This window comes from Lithobates pipiens, unplaced genomic scaffold, assembly GCF_037356315.1.
Source record: "Lithobates pipiens isolate NorthernLeopardFrog02 unplaced genomic scaffold, aLitPip1_a1.2 Scaffold_13, whole genome shotgun sequence".
Taxonomy (NCBI): Eukaryota; Metazoa; Chordata; class Amphibia; order Anura; family Ranidae; genus Lithobates; species Lithobates pipiens.
In genome coordinates, this window is record NW_027507718.1 from 526,628,925 (window position 1) to 526,647,070 (window position 18,146).

General features: G+C 50.4%; 1 protein-coding gene across 1 annotated transcript in view; it reads left to right on the forward strand.

Moving 5' to 3' along the window:
* LOC143975641 (von Willebrand factor A domain-containing protein 5A-like) overlaps positions 1 to 18,146 on the forward strand; it is a 180,327-nt gene that overhangs the window by 57,228 nt on the left and 104,953 nt on the right. Inside the window, exon 6 of the mRNA XM_077478133.1 lies at positions 16,229 to 16,370. Coding sequence (XP_077334259.1) covers positions 16,229 to 16,370 — 142 coding nt within the window. The remainder of the gene's footprint in view (positions 1 to 16,228; positions 16,371 to 18,146) is intronic.

Here is an 18,146-nt window from a genome sequence, read left to right on the forward strand (position 1 = left end):
GGGGTTCCTTGAGAAATTTGAAATTTCTGCCTCTCAGATTCCGGCCGACACCATTGGTCTTTTTAACTATCTGTAAGGCAGGGCTGGACTGGGACAGAAATTTGGCCCTGGACTTCATCCAGACCAGCCCACTTACATTTTGAGTGTCCCAAAAGCACTCCCTTATATCAGAGTGTCCCATCACCAGCCCCCTTACATCAGAGTGTCCCATCAGCACCCCCTTACATCAGAGTGTCCCATGAGCACCCCCTTACATCAGAGTGTCCCATGAGCACCCCCTTACATCAGAGTGTCCCATGAGCACCCCCTTACATCAGAGTGTCCCATCAGCACCCCCTTACATCAGAGTGTCCCATCAGAGTGTCCCATCAGCAGCCCCCTTACATCAGAGTGTCTCATCAGAGTGTCCCATCAGCAGCCCCCTTACATCAGAGTGTCCCATCAGAGTGTCCCATCAGCAGCCCCCTTACATCAGAGTGTCCCATCAGCAGCCCCCTTACATCAGAGTGTCCCATCAGCAGCCCCCTTACATCAGAGTGTCTCATCAGAGTGTCTCATCAGAGTGTCCCATCAGCAGCCCCCTTACATCAGAGTGTCCCATCAGCAGCCCCCTTACATTAGAGTGTCTCATCAGAGTGTCCCATCAGCAGCCCCCTTACATTAGAGTGTCTCATCAGAGTGTCCCATCAGCAGCCCCCTTACATCAGAGTGTCTCATCAGAGTGTCTCATCAGAGTGTCCCATCAGCAGCCCCCTTACATCAGAGTGTCCCATCAGCAGCCCCCTTACATCAGAGTGTCTCATCAGAGTGTCCCATCAGCAGCCCCCTTACATCAGAGTGTCCCATCAGCAGCCCCCTTACATCAGAGTGTCCCATCAGCAGCCCCCTTACATCAGAGTGTCCCATCAGCAGCCCCCTTACATCAGAGTGTCCCATCAGCAGCCCCCTTACATCAGAGTGTCTCATCAGAGTGTCCCATCAGCAGCCCCCTTACATCAGAGTGTCCCATCAGCAGCCCCCTTACATCAGAGTGGCCCACTGAGCCATCGGCCCACCGTGAAACTCCCGGTAGTCCAGATGGCCAGTACATGCCTGCTGTAAGGGGTTAATTCTTCCCAGTGACCACAAGTGTAAGGAGCATTCTTCTCACTGACCACCCCACTAAAGTATCATGAGTTGTAGAAGTCATTTTTAGTAGGGGTTCCCTGAAGCCGGAAAGTTATACAGTATCAAGGGTTCCTCCATGTTGAAAAGGTTGAGAAAGGCTGCCCTAGTCTATATGATCAATTTGATGTCATCGTGCCAACCTCCCCATAGACTGAAGATGACGGTTTTCCCCTTTTTATGGAAAAAATACATGAAGACGACCTAAAACATAAATAAGTACACGTATCTACCTTCATACTACCTCTACTTCTCCTTTCATAGTGCCTCTCTGCTGACAGTGTCCTCACTCTCACACACCGCCATTTTTAAAAATCCTTTCTGGGGTCAGTTTGCAATATGGTCATATCGCGTATGAGGGAGATGGAGCGCATAAAGTCAACTCATGCATGCGCTGTACAACATTGAATTTGTCTGTTTAACCGCTTCAGCCCCGAGAGATTTTACCCCCTTCCTGACCAGAGCACTTTTTGCGATTCGACACAGAGCTTTCTTTTGGTGGTATTTGATCACCTCTGCGGTTTTTATTTTTTGCGCTATAAACAAAATAAACAGCGTCAATTTGGAAAAAAAACTCTTGACATTTGTAGGACTCAACCCAGTGTTGTATCTATATACCTCGTAACCTTAAACCCGGCTTCCCGCCCCCTCCCAACCTTGTCCCTCTTAAAAAATGACTGGACAGATTTTGGAGTAAATGGCCATCAGGCCTAAACTTTTTTATTATTAACCAAAATATAATCTTTAATAAATACCAACATTAAATACGAAAATAACTTTCCCAGCCTTTCCAAGGGGTCATGGGTACGTAGCATCCCAACATCAAATTGGTCACTGCCTACAACTTCAACTGTAACCTTTTGACCTCCAGACGGCAACCCCTGTCTCGGAGGCAATAACCAACTGTAGCAGTGACCTACCCGTTTTAAACCCTTCCAGGTTAAACCCTCGTAACCTGGAAGTACCTACAACCACTCCCATCCCATGGATGGGTACAACAGGCCTTTTTACCTGTACCTCACTTCTTCATCTAAAGACCCCTGAACCGCCACAGCCCGAAAGGGGTAACCCCTTACCCTTTCGAGCACCTCCACACGCACAGTCCAGGTTGAATGCCGTCCTGAAGGCCCAGAGACCATATATCAGTACCCACATCATTCAAGTGGACTCCGTCACTCCGCAAATACCGCCAGGTGTCAATTTCCAACTCCCTATGGCGGATAGCCAGGCCCCCATTTTTGATGAAGAACCTGCTGACTTCTTTATTAACTTTTACCCTGGCCCTGTCAACCTTTTTATCCGACAACGCCCAACGCCAGGAAGATCTGCCCACCATATCCGACCAGACCATGACCATTCCCGGGTAATCCGATTGTAACCGCAGAAAATCACACTTGATGTCCCGGATCAGTTGCCTCATAGACCTAGCCCCCATGTCATTGCCCCCAACATGAAACAACAGAACATTCGGAGGCCTGTCCAGTCTGGCGAATCTACGGACTTCTCCTAAGACCCTGTTCCACCGCATGCCCGGAACCCCAATCCACCGTACTTGGGCCTCCTGCCTAGGTATGCGGAGTTGTCTGCCGTTCGGCCGAATGTCGGCCCTCTTCGCACCCCAGAACACAAAAGAATGGCCCAGTATCCACACCAGACCAACTTCATAACCTGTAAACGACAAAAACAAAATAGGAAAAAAGGGGGGGGGGTTATAACGGCTCACACCCTGCGAAAGCATACCCCACCACCCCTACCCAGTCCCCAACCCGCTCCGTCACCCCAACCAGTGCGGGCGGACATATAATCTAAAACGATCAGAATCCCACCTCCCAATCCTCCTGACCGCTGCAGAACCCAAACCAGCCCTGGAAGCCTCTGTAGCCGCCCCGATCCTAAAGGAATGGGAAGAAAAATTCAGCGGGTCGAAACTTCCGGAAAACCGCTACAAACTGAAACTTGGACAGTGAAGAGCCATCCAAATGAATGAAAAAGGGGCCCGCGACCTTCGGTCGCACAGCCAGAAATCTGTCCACTGCCCTCACCGGGCAAATATCGCCTTCTGCAATCCCAGCCACTTCCACAGCAACCCCTTTTCCGGTTTGATCAGTCTTGGACCGACGGATCCAGATGCGAACCCTGTCCTGGCCCAGCTCTACATCCCCCCGCGCCAAACCCCCTGCCGTCTTTCTTGACCGGCTAACCAATTCACCCACCCTCAATGCACCAAAGAAAGCAAGGGCGAATGCTGCCCTAAACAGCGCCTGTTCATAAGCTGAACTGCAGACCCCGGCCACCGCCCGGCACAACCCTTGAAGGAGGCCAAAAGAAACAGGCCTTCTCCCATCCCTACTCTTGTGCGCCCTCCTGTAACCTTTAACCGCTTGCCGCAACCAAAACTCCTTCGTATGATCCCGTTGCCCCTGCCATTTGAATAAGAAAGCCAAAGCTGACAGCTTCCGGTCGATTGTGGCCGCCGACAGTCCTCTATCCATAGCCCCACTCAGAAAATAAAAGACCGCCTGAGCCATGCCCGCGTCGCCCGGGGCCATGCCGATAACCTCCAGGCAAGCCGACCACTCTTGCCACACCGTCACGTAGGCCCTCCAGGTAGCTGCTGCTGAATCCACCTCTCTGCTACTCCAGCGCAACGCCCCACAACCAAGTGGGGCAGTCGATCCCTTGACGCTCCGCCGCTGGGGCCAGTCCCCGAAATCTGTCCCACTGAAAACGAGACAGAGCGTCAGCCATCGTGTTCTCCACCCCAGGCAAGTGCACAGCATAAATGAAAGCATTCACCTGTAGACACCACAATACCAGGTGTCGTAGAAGCCTGACCACCGGCCTGGAGGCCGCCGTCAGCCGATTGACCACCTGCACCACTCCCAAGTTATCACAGTTAAACCTCACTTTCATATTTCTGAACGCCTCCCCCCACAGCTCCACTGCCACCACGATGGGGAACAATTCCAGTAGAACCAAGTTCTTCAGCAACCCCGCCTCGGCCCATTCAACTGGCCAGGGAGCTGCGCACCATTGGCCCTTAAAGATGGCCCCAAAACCCGTGGACCCCGCCGCATCGGTAAACAACTCAAGATCCCCATTGCTGATTGGACCTGACATCCAAAGCGCCCTGCCATTAAAGGACTCCAAGAACCCCTGCCAAACCTTCAAGTCCTCCCTATGGTCCCGCGTAAGGGTCACGTAATGCGTGGGGGCCCGGACGCCAGCGCTAGCGGCCGCCAGCCGGCGGCAAAACACCCGCCCCATCGGCATAATTCTACATGCAAAATTCAGTTTACCAAGGAGCGACTGCAACCGCCGTAGTTGCATCTTCCTCACCCCCATGGTCCCACGAATTTCTGCCTGCAGCTGCATGAGCTTGTCCGCCGGCAACCTGCACTCCATCTTCACCGAATCGATCACGATCCCCAAGAACACTATGCAATCCGTGGGGCCCTCCGTCTTTTCCGGAGCCAACGGAACCCCAAAGCGCCCCGCCAAGTGTTGCAGCGTCCCCAACAGAACCGCACAAACGTTGGTGCGTGCCGGGCCAATGCACAAAAAATCATCCAGATAGTGGATGACCGAGTTGATACCCGACACCTCCCGAACAGCCCATTCCAAGAAGGAGCTAAACTGTTTGAAAAAGGCGCACGAAATCGAACACCCCATCGGCAGGCACCGATCGACGTAGAATCCCCCTTCCCACATACAGCCTAACAGCCGAAAGCTATCCGGGTGCACTGGCAGAAGCCGAAAAGCCGATTCGATGTCCGATTTAGCCATCATAGCCCCCTGCGCATAGCGCCGAACCCACGACGCTGCCGCATCAAAAGAGGTGTATGACACCGCACACTCCTCCGGGGCAATGGCATCATTGACGGAAGCCCCTTTCGGGAAGGACAGGTGGTGAATCAACCCAAACTTATTGGGCTCCTTCTTCGGCACCACCCCCAGTGGCGGCCTAACGCAACCTCCTTCCCCAATTTTTCAGTGACAACCGCCGAGTGCACCAACGCAGACTTCAAGTTTTTTGCCAAAGGCGGGACGGTTGCAAGAGAACAAGGGATCTTGAAACCGTACGTAAAGCCGTCCGCCAGCAGACGGGCCCCAACCCGGTCCGGATATCTACGCAGAAAAGGTAGCATCCTTGCCACCCGCACCGGAGTCGTCCCTCTTGTTTGCAAGATCTCCGGGACGCCCCTTTCCTTTGCGGAAACACTTCGACAGAGCGTGGGATCCCCCGCAGCCCGAACAAGTGTGCTTGAATCGGCAGTTAGCCCCAAACTTGCAGGAGCCATCGTTAAACTGCCAGCAGAAACCCCAACGTTTTTTGGTCGGTTGCCCTGAGGTAGCTGAACCTCCGACCCCGTCTGAAAAAACTGGTTAGGAGCCCGCGTCGCCGTCATCAATTTCATCCATAGGCTGATGTCCTTATGGTCCCAGCGAAGCAACGGTCGGACTGCCATCCTCTGCCTGAATTGCTCGTCGTACCGAAGCCATGCCGTCCCACCGTAAGTCCTATGCGCCTCACTGATGGCTTCCAAGTACACAAACAGCGCGGAACAGTGTTCCGGAGCTTTTTCCCCCACCACGCTGGCCAAAATGGCGAATGCCTGCAGCCAGGGATCAACCGATACCTACGCTTCTCCTCGTCCTCCTTCTTCCTCTCCTCGGGCTTCAACCTGTCCAGGTTGAACTTTTCCAGCGGCAGCAGGGTGAAGATCTCAATATACTCACCTTTCCAAATCTTCTCCTTCACCTCCGTCTTCAGATGTGCTCCCAACGGGCCTTCAAAGCAGACGTAGACCTCGCTTCTTGCTGCATCCGCCAGCCGCACTGCATCCGTGACCTTTTCAGGCGCCTTATCCGCCTCCCCGACCGCACTCGAGCTGGCCGGCAGCTCGGCAGGCGCCCCCAAAGCGCCCGCGGGTGCCAGCACCCTGTCGCCACCACGTTAGCGGGCGATTCAGCCGCCGGGCGCCATGCCTGTGCCGGACCACCTGCCCCTTGATCGAACTTCCTAACCAGCTCCTTGAGCCCCAAGAGCAGACCCCCCATGGCGCTCTGCCCCATACGCGCGTCCTCCACCCCCGACGCCGGAGGGACTACTTCCGCCCCCCCAGCCCCGTCGCCCCCTCGCGAACTACCCCGTGCAAGCAAGTCATGCAACAAAGATGTAATGGAAACAGAAGATGTGCACTCACCAGGCTGCCCAGGACCGGGCCTCACAGCCGCCGACATCGGACCCAACGGAGACGACCGACCACGATCTCCTTCTCCCTCCGACTCCGACAGTTCGCCTTCGGACCTCCCGTCTGCGACCACATGCTGCTGGCGTGGAGTGCGATTCCCTGACGAGCCGGCTCCTTCATCCTGGGGTCTGGTGCGCTGTGGAAGAGAGGCCCTGCTCCTCCGCCCGCCAGCCCCGCTCTCCCGCCTAGGCGACACGCTCCTGCGTCTCCGGTCCAGCCGACTCCCACTGTCCTGTGACTCCATGACCACCTCGCTGGCCCTCTGGCCACTCCTCCGCCCAGGTTCACTCTGCCAAGGGCTGGGGGCCGTTCCTGAGGCCCGGACCCCCACCCGCTGACCCACCAGATCCCGCCGTCCAGGCTGACTGCCTTCTGCACCTCCTCTCGTACCGGATGGCCGCACCACACCCTGGCCACCCCTCCGCTGTCTGCTGCCTCTGCTGGGACTGGGGGGCGCGTCTGCCGCCCGGCCCCCCACCCGCTGAGCATCCTGCCCTCGCTGACTTGATGGGCCTGCCGCCCCTGTCCTTCTGGCATCTGCGCTGCGCCCCAAACATCTACGCCGGGCTGGTGGGGGGGGGGAAACCTGGGACAAGCTGGCCTCCTCCACTGCGGTGTCTGGGCCCCTCCTCCTCGCCCCCCTCGTGGCGTACCTGCCGCTCCCGACCCCCGATGGGGTGGAGGCTGGGGTGTCCTGCAGCTGGGGGTGAGCCACCGCTCCGATCCCCCTCCGATCCATCCCTGTAGCAGCTCCCAGTGGGCCCCCCGGACCGACATCCGGGCTGTACCGCTCGGGCGGCCGAGAACGCCGCGCCCGAGGTGTCATCACTTCTCCCCCGCCGGCCGCCGCACCTCCGTCTGCCGCCATGGCCGCTATTTGCTGCTGGGTATCAAGAGCCGAGCGCAATTGCGCCAGAAAGTCTGCCGCCGCCATCTTGGAATCCGGGACCACAGAGCGGGAGGGTACGTCAGATTCCTTCCTCCTCCGCTCTGCAACTGCTATCACTGCCCCTTGCTGGCACGAGATGGCCGCCGTGGCTCCGCCCACCCCACGTTCTTAAAGCGGCCACACCTCCCCTAAAAACGGCGACTGTGCAGTCCAGCACATGTCATGCCGTCCCTGCGCCTACCTCCCCCTAGTGGATGCTAGCTGCGGGACTCTATTTTTTGTTAAATATTCCCTACTTTTTGCTATATTAAATATTTGTTTAAAAAAACGAAATTTCTCCTCAGTTTAGGCCGATATGTATTCTTCTTCATATTTTTGGTAAAGAAAAATAGCAATAAGCGTTTATTGATTGGTTTGTGCAAAATTTATAGCGTCTACAAAATAGGGGATAGATTTATGGCATTTTTTTTATTATTATTTTTTTTTTACTGATAATGGCACCGATCTGCGATTTTTTTTTTATCGTGACTGCTACATTATAGCGGACACATCGGCACTTTTCCCACCATTTTGGGACCATTGACATTTATACAGCGATCAGTGCTATAAAAAATGCACTGATTACTGTGTAAATTACACTGGCAGGGAAGAGGTTAACCACTAGGGGGTGATCAAGGGGTTAAGTGTGTCCTAGGGAGGTGTTCTAACTGTAGGGGGGATGGGCTTCAAGTCACATGACAGCGATCACTGCTCCCGAAGACAGAGGACGGTAGATCTCTGTCCTGTCACAAGGCAGAACGGGGGAAATGCCTTGTTTACATGACACGATCGCCAGGAGACTGGTGGACATCGAGTCCCGCAAGCACGGTCACCCTAGCCCCTCCAATTAAAGGGGACGTACAGGTACACCCATTTGCCCACCGCTGACATTGTGCCGATGTATATCGGCACGTGGCGGTCGGCAAGTGGTTAAAAAAAAAAGACTTCATGAGAGATCTCATGGAAAGGCTTTTACTTTTTAAACAGATGACTGTAACATTGTACAGCGCATGCACAAGATGAGCCGCATAACGCAATGCATTCCATCCCACACATGTGCAATACAACAATATTGTGACATGTCATGAGATCTCACAGATTAGGTGTGGGAATGTGAGAAAAGATGGCCCTGCAACTCCTTGCTTGCTCTCCACTTCAATACCGGGCACTTTCACCCACTTCCTGCCCAGGCCATTTTTCAGCTTTCAGCGCTGTTGCACTTTGAATGACAATTGCGCGGTCATACTACACTGTACCCAAACAAAATGTTTATCATTTTCCTCACACAAATAGATAATTATTTTGGTGGTATTTAAACACTGCTGGGTTTTTTCTTTTTTATTAAAACTTTTACTAAAACTAAAACTCTTTTTTACTTAGTTTCTGTCAGTAAATTTTGTAACTAAGTAATTTTTCTCCTTCACTGGTGGGCACTGATGAGGTGGCACTTATGGGTACTGATTAGGTGGCACTGATGGGCACTAATAGATGGCACTGGTGGGCACTAATAGGCAGCACTGGTGGGCATTGATAGGCAGCACTGGTTTGCACTGGTAGGCGGCACAGATAGGCAGCACTGATGGGCACTGTTAGGTGGCACTGATGGGCACTAATAGATGGCACTGGTTTACACTGATAGGCGGCACTGATAGGCTGCACGGATAGGCGGTACTGATGGGCGTTGATGGGTGGCACTAGTGGGCGACACTGATGGGCATTGATCGACAGCAGTGATGGGCAGCACTGATAGGTGGCAATGATAGCCAGCACTGACTGCCATCGCTAATGGGCATTGATTGGTGGCACTTGTGGGCAGTGGTGGGCACTGACTGCTGCAACTGGTGGGCACTGTTTGCTGGCACTGGTGGGCACTGATTGGTAAAGGGGATGAGTCTACGCAGTAGGCAAAGAAGGTAGTGGGATCCGCTGACTACTGATCCTATTTGTGCATCCATCGTCATGTTTGAGTCAAAGATGACTCCGAGGATTTTGGCTTTAGTTCTGCGGGTCATGGGTTGTCCGAGGATGGTGAGTGGTGTGGACATCGTGCCAGGGTATTTTTTTTCCGGTTTGCGTGGAGGAAGAGGAGTTCTGTTTTGGATCCGTTGAGTTTAAGGGAGCTCTCCGTCATCCAATCGTCGATCAATGAGAGACAGTTTTCCAGTGCCTGGTATTGGTGTTTTTTGTTGGTGATGCGTAGGTAGAGTTGGATGTCATCCACGTAGGAGTGATAAAGTAGATCCTGGTTGCTGATGATTTTGAGGAGTGAGCGGAGATCGATGTTAAAGAGCACAGGCAACAGGGGTGATCCTTTAGGGACTCCGCGTGTAATTTTTCGTGCTTCCGAAGTGAAGGTTCCTAGTTTCACTTTCTGAGATCGGTTCTCTAGGAAGAATGTGAACCAGGGTAAGTCTGAGTCTGCAACTCCCTCTACTTCTGTGAGACGAGTGAGCGGGGTTTTGTGGTCTACTGTGTTGAAGGCTGCACTGAGGTCCAGCAGCACCAGGAGACACAATTCTCCTTCATCTGCTGCTTCAAGGGTGTCGTCACAGATTTAGAGGAGTGCAGTTTCTGTCCCGTGGCCAGGGCGGAAACCAGATTGTAGTGGGTCCAAGAGTTTATGGGTGTCCAGATGGAGTTGTAGCTGTTGTACTACTGCTTTCTCAATAATTTTGGAGAAGGTGTTGAGGCTTGAGACAGGTCTTGCGGTCATTTGGGTCTTTGGGATCGAGGTTAGGCTTCTTTAGGAGAGGTTTGATTGTGCCTTGCTTGAGGGAGGTCGGGACGATTCCTTCTTTAACCACTTGCCGCCCGCCCTATAGGCAATTGACGGTGGCAAAGTAGTTTCATAATCCTAATCGGACGTCATATGACGTGATCAGGATTATGAGCCGCTGCGCGCCCCCGGGGGGCGCGCATCGCGGCGATCGTTGTTGCGGGGTGTCAGTCTGACACCCGGCAACTACGATGTCGGTAAAGAGTCTCCGACGGAGACTCTTTACCACGTGATCAGCCGTGTCCAATCACGGCTGATCGCAGTGTAAATAGGAAGAGCCGGTGATCGGCTTTTCCTCACTCGCGTCTGTCAGATGCAAGTAGAGGAGAGCCGATCGGCTGCTCCTCTGACAGGGGGGTCTGTGCTGATCGATTATCAGCACAGCCCCCCCCGAGGATGCCCACACTGGACCACCAGGGACGCCACCAGACCACCAGGGATGCCCAGCGAAGGTAATCCTCCCTAGACCACCAGGGATGTCAGTCAGTGCCACAATGGATGCCAATCAGTGGCCATAATGGATGCCAATCAGTGCCCACAATGGGCATCACTGATTGGCATGCATTATTGTTTGGCACTGATTGGCATCCATTAGTACAGTATAACACCAATGCCGCCTATCAGTGCCTACCTGTGACGCCTATCAGTGCCCACCTGTGCCGCCTATCAGTGCCCACCTGTGCCGCCTATCAGTACCCATCCGTGCCACCTATCAGTGCCCACACATGCCCATCTGTGCCGCCTATCCATGCCCATATGTGCCGCCTATCCATGCCCATCTGTGCTGCCCATCCATGCCAATCTGTGCCAGCTATTAGTGCCAATTTGTGCCACCTATCAGTGCCCATCCGTGTCGCCCATCAGTGCCGCCTATCAGTGCCACCTATCAGTGCCACATATCAGTGTCCATCAATGCCACCTCATCAGTGCCACTTCATTGGTGCCACATCATTGGTGCCCATTAGTGCCGCCTTATCAGTGCCCATCAGTGTAGCCCCATCAGTGCCCATCAGTGAAGGAGAAAACATACTTATTTACAAAGTTTTGTAACTGCAACAAAAAAAACATATTTTTTTTCAAAATTTTCGGTATTTTTTTATTTGTAGCGCAAAAAATTAAAACCGTAGAGGTGATCAAATACCACCAAAAGAAAGCTTTATTTGTGGGAAAAAAAATGATAAAAATTTAATTTGGGTACAGTGTAGCATGACCGCGCAATTGTCATTCAAAGTGCGACAGCGCTGAAAGCTCAAAATTGGTCTGGGCAGGAAGGTGTTTACGTACCCGGTATTGAAGTGGTTAAATTAGGGTTTGGTTTATAAAAGGTTTATGAGGTATGTTATGATAAGTGCCAGGATGTCGGTATATTCTTTCAGAAGTTTTGTGGGAATGATGTTGTTTGGCGATGTGCTGTCTCGGAGGTTTCTGATGATGGTTTTGGTGGTGTCAGTGGTGATTGGGACCGGAGTAAATCTCGGTGGTTGTAGAAATTTTGTGTTTTTTTTTTTCTTCTTCTTCTGGCCGAGTGGGGTTACTTGCTATGTTCTGCTGAATTCATTCCCGAATGGTTGCGATTTTGTCAATGAAAAAAATCAGATAACTCATTGCAGAATTCTTGTGTTTCATTTGCTGGAGACTGTGAACAGGTGGGGTTCATAGTCTGGGCGACTACTTTGAAGCGTGCCCGAGGGCGGTTTATGGCTTTTGAAATGGTTTTGGAGAAATGTTCTTTTTTGGCTATGAAGATGGCTTTGTGGTATCTTGTGGTGAGTGAGTTGTAATTTGTGTGGTTTTCCATTGTTGGGTTTCTTCTCCATGCTCCTTCAGCTCTTCTGCGTTCTCGTTTCAGTGATGTAAGCCCTTGTACACACAGTCGGACATTCCAATAACAAAATCCGTCTGATTTTTTCCGACGAATTTTGTCCGAAACTGGTGTTGCATACACACGGTCGGATAAAGTTGTCGGAAAATCCGATCGTTTCGGAACGTGATGACGTTATTTAGTTAGGACGGGACTACATTCGGGCTAGTAGCCAATAGCTTTGGTCTAGGAATTTGATCTGAGCATGCGTGGCGCTTTGTCCAATCGGAATTCTCTACAAACCATCGGACAAAGTCCGATCGGATCATGTTGTCGGAAATTTTTTATATCCAGCTCTCAAACTTTGTTGGTCGAACATTCCGACGGAAAAAGTCAGATGAAGCCCACACACGGTCGGATTATCCGACAACGCGGTCCGATCGGACATTTTCTGTCGGAATGTACAAGGGCTTAGAGAGTCATAATAAGGCTTACCTTAGGAGATATCCCCTGTATCTGCATGTGCTGATGTCACTGGCACATGCGCATTGAAGCAACGGCACGGCACGTATGTGCCATTGCTTCAGTGAGTGTGACGTTACCAGTGGCTCCCGCACGCATGCGCGGGAGTGACGTCATCGCGGCTCCAGCCAATCACAGCGCCAGAGCCGGAGATACCCGGAAGTAACTCCGGGAGCCATGTTGCCGCCCAGGGTGGGGTAGGAGGCCCGCTGCGGGGGCTTCGATCTCAAGTAAGTAATTCATAATGAGCTAGTGTGCTATGCATACTAGCTCATTATTCCTTTGTCTTGCGGGGTTTTTTTTGTTTTGTTTTGATTTGTTCGTAGGTTTACAACCACTTTAAGGAGTATTAGATGGTCTTGGTTATAATTTTTTATGTTCAGCTTTTTTGTGTTTTGTATGTCTTTGATATGTATATATGTGTATTTTTTTACCATGTTATAATAAATATCTTTTGATACTTTTTATAAAATTTGGATCACCCTAGATCTTTAACCCATTCCCAGCTAGTGTCATTAGTACAGTGACCGTGCATATTTTTAGCACGGATCACTGTATTAGTGTCACTGTTTCCCGCAAAGTGTCGGAAGTGTCAGCTAGTGTCCAATTGCCCGCCACAATATCGCAGTCCCGATATAAGTCGCTGATCGCCACCATTACCGCTATAAAAATAAATCCAGAACTATATCCTATAGTTGGTAGACACGCGCAAACCAATCAATGTAACTGTAATGTCTGCCTTCATTTTGTTAAGCGCTGTGCAAACTGTTGGCGCTATATAAAACCTGTATAATAATATTCATAAAAATAATAATATATGCTTATTGGTCTCTCTTCCAAGTCCCTCCATAAACTGCAACTGCTTCGGAACTCTGCTGCTCGTATCATCACTCGTTTTTGGGCTGCTTTCACACTGCAGCTTGCCCGAGCGTTAGCCCAATTAATTTTAATATCGTATCAATTTCAAGATTCCGTTACTTACCTTTAACTGCTTGCCGACCAGCGCACGCCGATATACGTCGGCACAATGGCACGGCCCCCTTTAAGACAGGTACGGCCCCCTTTATGGCACTGCATTGTGCCCGCCGCTTACTCCATGACCGTTGCCCGCGGGTCCCGTGGACTCGATGTCCGCCGGGGGGACCGCGATTGTGTCACGGAGCCGCAGAACAGGGAGATTCCTATGTAAACAAGGCATTTTCCCGTTCTGCCTAGTGACAGTACAGGGATCACCGCTCCCTGTCATCGGGAGCAGTGATCGCTGTCACGTCAGTGATAGCCCCCTACAGTTAGAATCACTCAGTAGGACACACTCAACCCCTTGATCGCCCCCTAATGTTTGACCCCGTTCCTGCCAGTGTCATTTACACAGTAAGCAGTGCATTTTTATAGCACTGATCGCTTTATAAATGACAATGGTCCCAAAATAGTGTCAAAAGTGTCCGCCATAAAAATCGCAGATTGCTGCCATTACTACGTAAAAAAAAAAAAAAAAAAAAAAAAAATATATATATATATATATATATATATATATATATATATATATATATATATATATATAATAAAAATGGCATAAATCTATACCCTATTTTGTAGACGCTATAACCTTTGCACAAACCAATCAATATACGCTTATTGCGATTTGTTTTTCTACCAAAAATTTGTAGAAGAATACATATTGGCCTATACTGAGGAAAAAAAATTTTTTTTATATATATTTTTGGGGGATATTTATTATAGCAAAAAGTAAAAAATATTACTTTTTTTTTTTTTCAAACTTGTCACTCTTATTTTGTTTATAGCGCAAAGAATAAAAACCGCAGAAGTGATCAAATACCACCAAAGGAAATCTCTATTTGTGGGGAAAAAAGGACGTCAATTTTGTTTGGGGGCAACCACCGCGCAATTGTTAGTTAGAACGCCGTATCACAAAAAATGGCCTGGTCAGGAAGCGGGTGCAATATGGGAAAATGTGACATAAAATGTTAATTGGGTACAGCGTCACACGGCCGCGCAATTGTCAGTTGACCACTTCAGCCCTGGAAGATTTAAAATAAAAAAATATTGTTTTTGTTTCAAAATTGTCGCTCTTATTTTGTTTATAGCGCAAAAAAACAAAAAACGCAGAGTTCAAATACCACCAAAAGAAAGCTCTATTTGTGGGGAAAATATGACATCAATTTTATTTGGGTAAAGTGTCGCAGAACCACGCAATTGCCAGTTAATCACTTGGAAGATTTACCCCCCCTTCATGACCAGGCCATTTTGTGCAATACAGCACTGCGTTACTTAAACTGACAATTGCACACGCTGTACCCAAATAAAATGTATGCCCTTTTTTTTCCCACAAATAGCACTTTCTTTTGGGGGTATTTGATCACCATTGTGCTTTAAACAAAAAAAGAGCAACAATATTTTTTAATTTTCTGCTATAAAACACATCCAATAAAAATATGTAACAAATCAAATTTCTTCATAAATTTAGGCCAATATGTATTCTGCTACCTATATTTGGTAAAAAAAAAAAAAAAAACCCAATCAGCGTATATTGATTGGTTTGCGCAAAAGTTATCATGTCTACAAACTATGGGATAGATTTATGGAATTTTTATTTATTTATAACTGGTAACAGCGGCAATCAGCGACTTGTAGCGGGACTGCGAGATTGCGGCGGGACAATTCGGCCACTTTTGCCACTTTTTTTGGAACCAGTGACACTAATACAGTGATCAGTGCTAAAAAAATATATGCACTGTCACTGTACTAACGACACTGGCAGGGAAGGGGTTAACATCGGGGGCGATCAAAGGGTTAAATGTGTCCCTAAAGAGTGCTTTCTAACTGAGAGTGTGTGTGTGTGTGTGTGTGTGTGTGTGTGGGGGGGGGGGGGGGGGGGGTCTACTTTAACTGTGGGAAGACAAAGATCCATCTTCCTGCTTATAAGAAACACAAGATCCCCATCTTCCCTTCTGACAGGACAACAATCTGCCTTGTTTACATTGGCAGACCGCCATTTCTGCCTCTCTCGGAAATGATCGGCGGGTCCCTGTGGACATCGGGTCCTGCTAATTGGCTCCCTCTGTGTCCGATCACAGCAGGAGCTGGTCGCCGGTAGCATGCGAGGCATGCCCCAGACCCGGAAGGGTGAAATCACATACAGGCAGGGGCAGAGTGACAACTCATGGGGCCCCCGGGCAAAAGGAGGAGAATATGGGGCCCCCAGGCAATAGGAGATTATGGGGCCTCCGAGCAATAGGAGATTATGGGGCCCCCAGGCAATAGGAGATTATGGTGCCACACAGTATATACACACCCACACACACACACACACACACACATGCAGTACCCACACAGACACACAATATACACACACAGTATACACACACAGAATACACATACACACACTGAAAAGGTACTGGAGAGGCAGGGCAGCTATAATCTTGGGATTTTTTTAAAAACACAGATTTTTACACCCTGTCCCTGGTTTTATTGAGGCTGGCAACCCTGATGGGGCCCCTTAGTGGCATGGGGCTCTCGGGCAGTGCCCAAGTGCCAGAATGGTCAGTCCGCCCCTGCTTACAGGTATGTGATTTTGTGCAGGAGAGCCGAAGTTCATGTACATGGGGGGAGGGGGGGGGGGTGGAGGTCAGCAAATGGTTAATGTAACGCAGCGCTGTATCATAAAAAATGGCCTGGTCATGAAGGGGGGGGATCTATAAAGGGGGTAAAAAGTGATTATGTTGGACCAAAAATGTCTGACTAGTGTTATTTCCCCTTTGTAGGTGTCACTGGCGGAGGGGCACAAGTTTGATCGAGATGTAGAATTATTGGCTTATTATACGGATGTGGACAAACCCAGCGTCACTGTGGAGGCGGGGCTTGGAGCTACAGATGCCGCCCAGGAATCGGGACCGGCGCCATCAGGTGATAAAATAAACTTATAGATTGTCCACTCCTGTCGGTACTTTTAAAATTCGAAGGCGCACATCTTCTCTGATTGTTCAAATCTAATTTCCCAGAGTGGATTTGCCAATTGCATCCCTGTTTCAGATAGGCCTGAGGGGCCCCCCAGGTGTCAGCTTCCCAATCTGAAGGTGTGACCCCTCTTGTGTCTGCTCCCCAGTCTGTGCTCCCTACTGTGTCGGTGTCTACTTCTGTTGTGTGTTTTTCCCCAGTGTTTCAGGTTCCCAGTGTTCCAAATGCAACTAAGTCATCCAGATTTGAGGCTGCCAAAGGGGCAGATTCTTGCAGATCTGAGGTGGCAGCTTCATCGGGGCCTTCCCTGAGGCAACGTAAGACCTCTAGTGGAGGTTCTAAGGTGGGGAAGGGGGAAGTTGCCACTGCTAATGATGTAGATGAGACCTTTCAGGGTAATGCTTCAGGGGAGGAGGGAGAATGGACCATGGTGGGGAGAAGGAGAAATAAGGTAGTATAGCGCTGGCTCCTGACAAGCATGCGCTATATGTTTTTCAAAGATAAATCTGAAACCACAGTTGGGTTTCGGGGGCTAATTTTACTAAATTATGGTTTCAGTGCCAGTCCAACTGGGTTGCACTTGGTCCTCTTTGACCGCAGGTGTTGCTGTCACCGCTGGCAGGTGTGGGAACGCAGTCTGGCTGGGTGCATTGAATGCCACGTTTCTTTCGGAACCAGCCCAGTGGGAGTGTTCTCCCGCTGTGCATTCTGGGAGGTGGTATTTAAGGTGCCGACGCCACGTGCTGGGGTCTTTTCTGGTCCTTTCCGGAGAATATTTTCTGTCGGTTTGGTTCTGGTCCTCCTGACCAGCCCCCATGTCCCTCCTAGCCTGGGGTGCAGATCCATGCATTTCCAAGTCTCTGGGCTGGCTAGCCCCAGGCGACCCAACTGCAGGGACAGGCCTGAATGGATATCGGGGCCTATTGATTCAAAGGTGGTCCGGTGCCGTCTCATCTAAGGGAAAGAAAGTCCACTGAGCTGCAGCCGCAGGCTGTGGGTGCAGGGGCGGCATGACGGTTGCTTTGACTGCACTGTCGCCGTCTTAAGGAACAGTATGGGGGCCGCTTTAAGGCTGCTCGGGTAGGCGGGGCTGTGGGCAGAGTTTCGCCAGGAAGCCGAGCGGAAGCCAGGGGCAGTCGGTGAGTGGAGGAGGACGAGATTCCCACCCACCCTCCCTTTTATTGGGGTTTGTGGGGTTTTTTTTTTTACGGGGGTGGGCAGTTTTTTGGGGTCAGTTGATAAGGTCAAGTGGTGCAGGTGGAGAATAGGTTGTACCCATCCATGGTGATGGGGGTGGTAGGATCTGTACTTCCCGGTTACATGGGGTTAACCGGGAAGGGTAAAAGGGGTAGGTCACTGCATTGGTTTGGGTATAGCCTCCGAGACAGGGGATTCCGTCTGGAGGTCAAGAGGTTAAAGATATGACTGATGTAATGTGCAGTGACCAGTAGGGTCTTGGGTATGCTAATGACTCATGATACAGTATTAAGGATAGTTGTTTACACTTTAATAAAAGTTATTTATTGGAAAGTTTATATTTGTTATATATATATTTTTGGTTAATAAATCAAGGCCTGTCGGCCATTTACTCCAAACATAGTCTGGTCTTGTCAATGGGGAGAGATGGGTTTGGAGAAAGGGTGGGGGTTTGGCATAAGGATGGATATTTGGGGGAAGTGTCAGTCAATACAGATGTCAAGGCCCAGCAACTGGAGAAACCCTAGG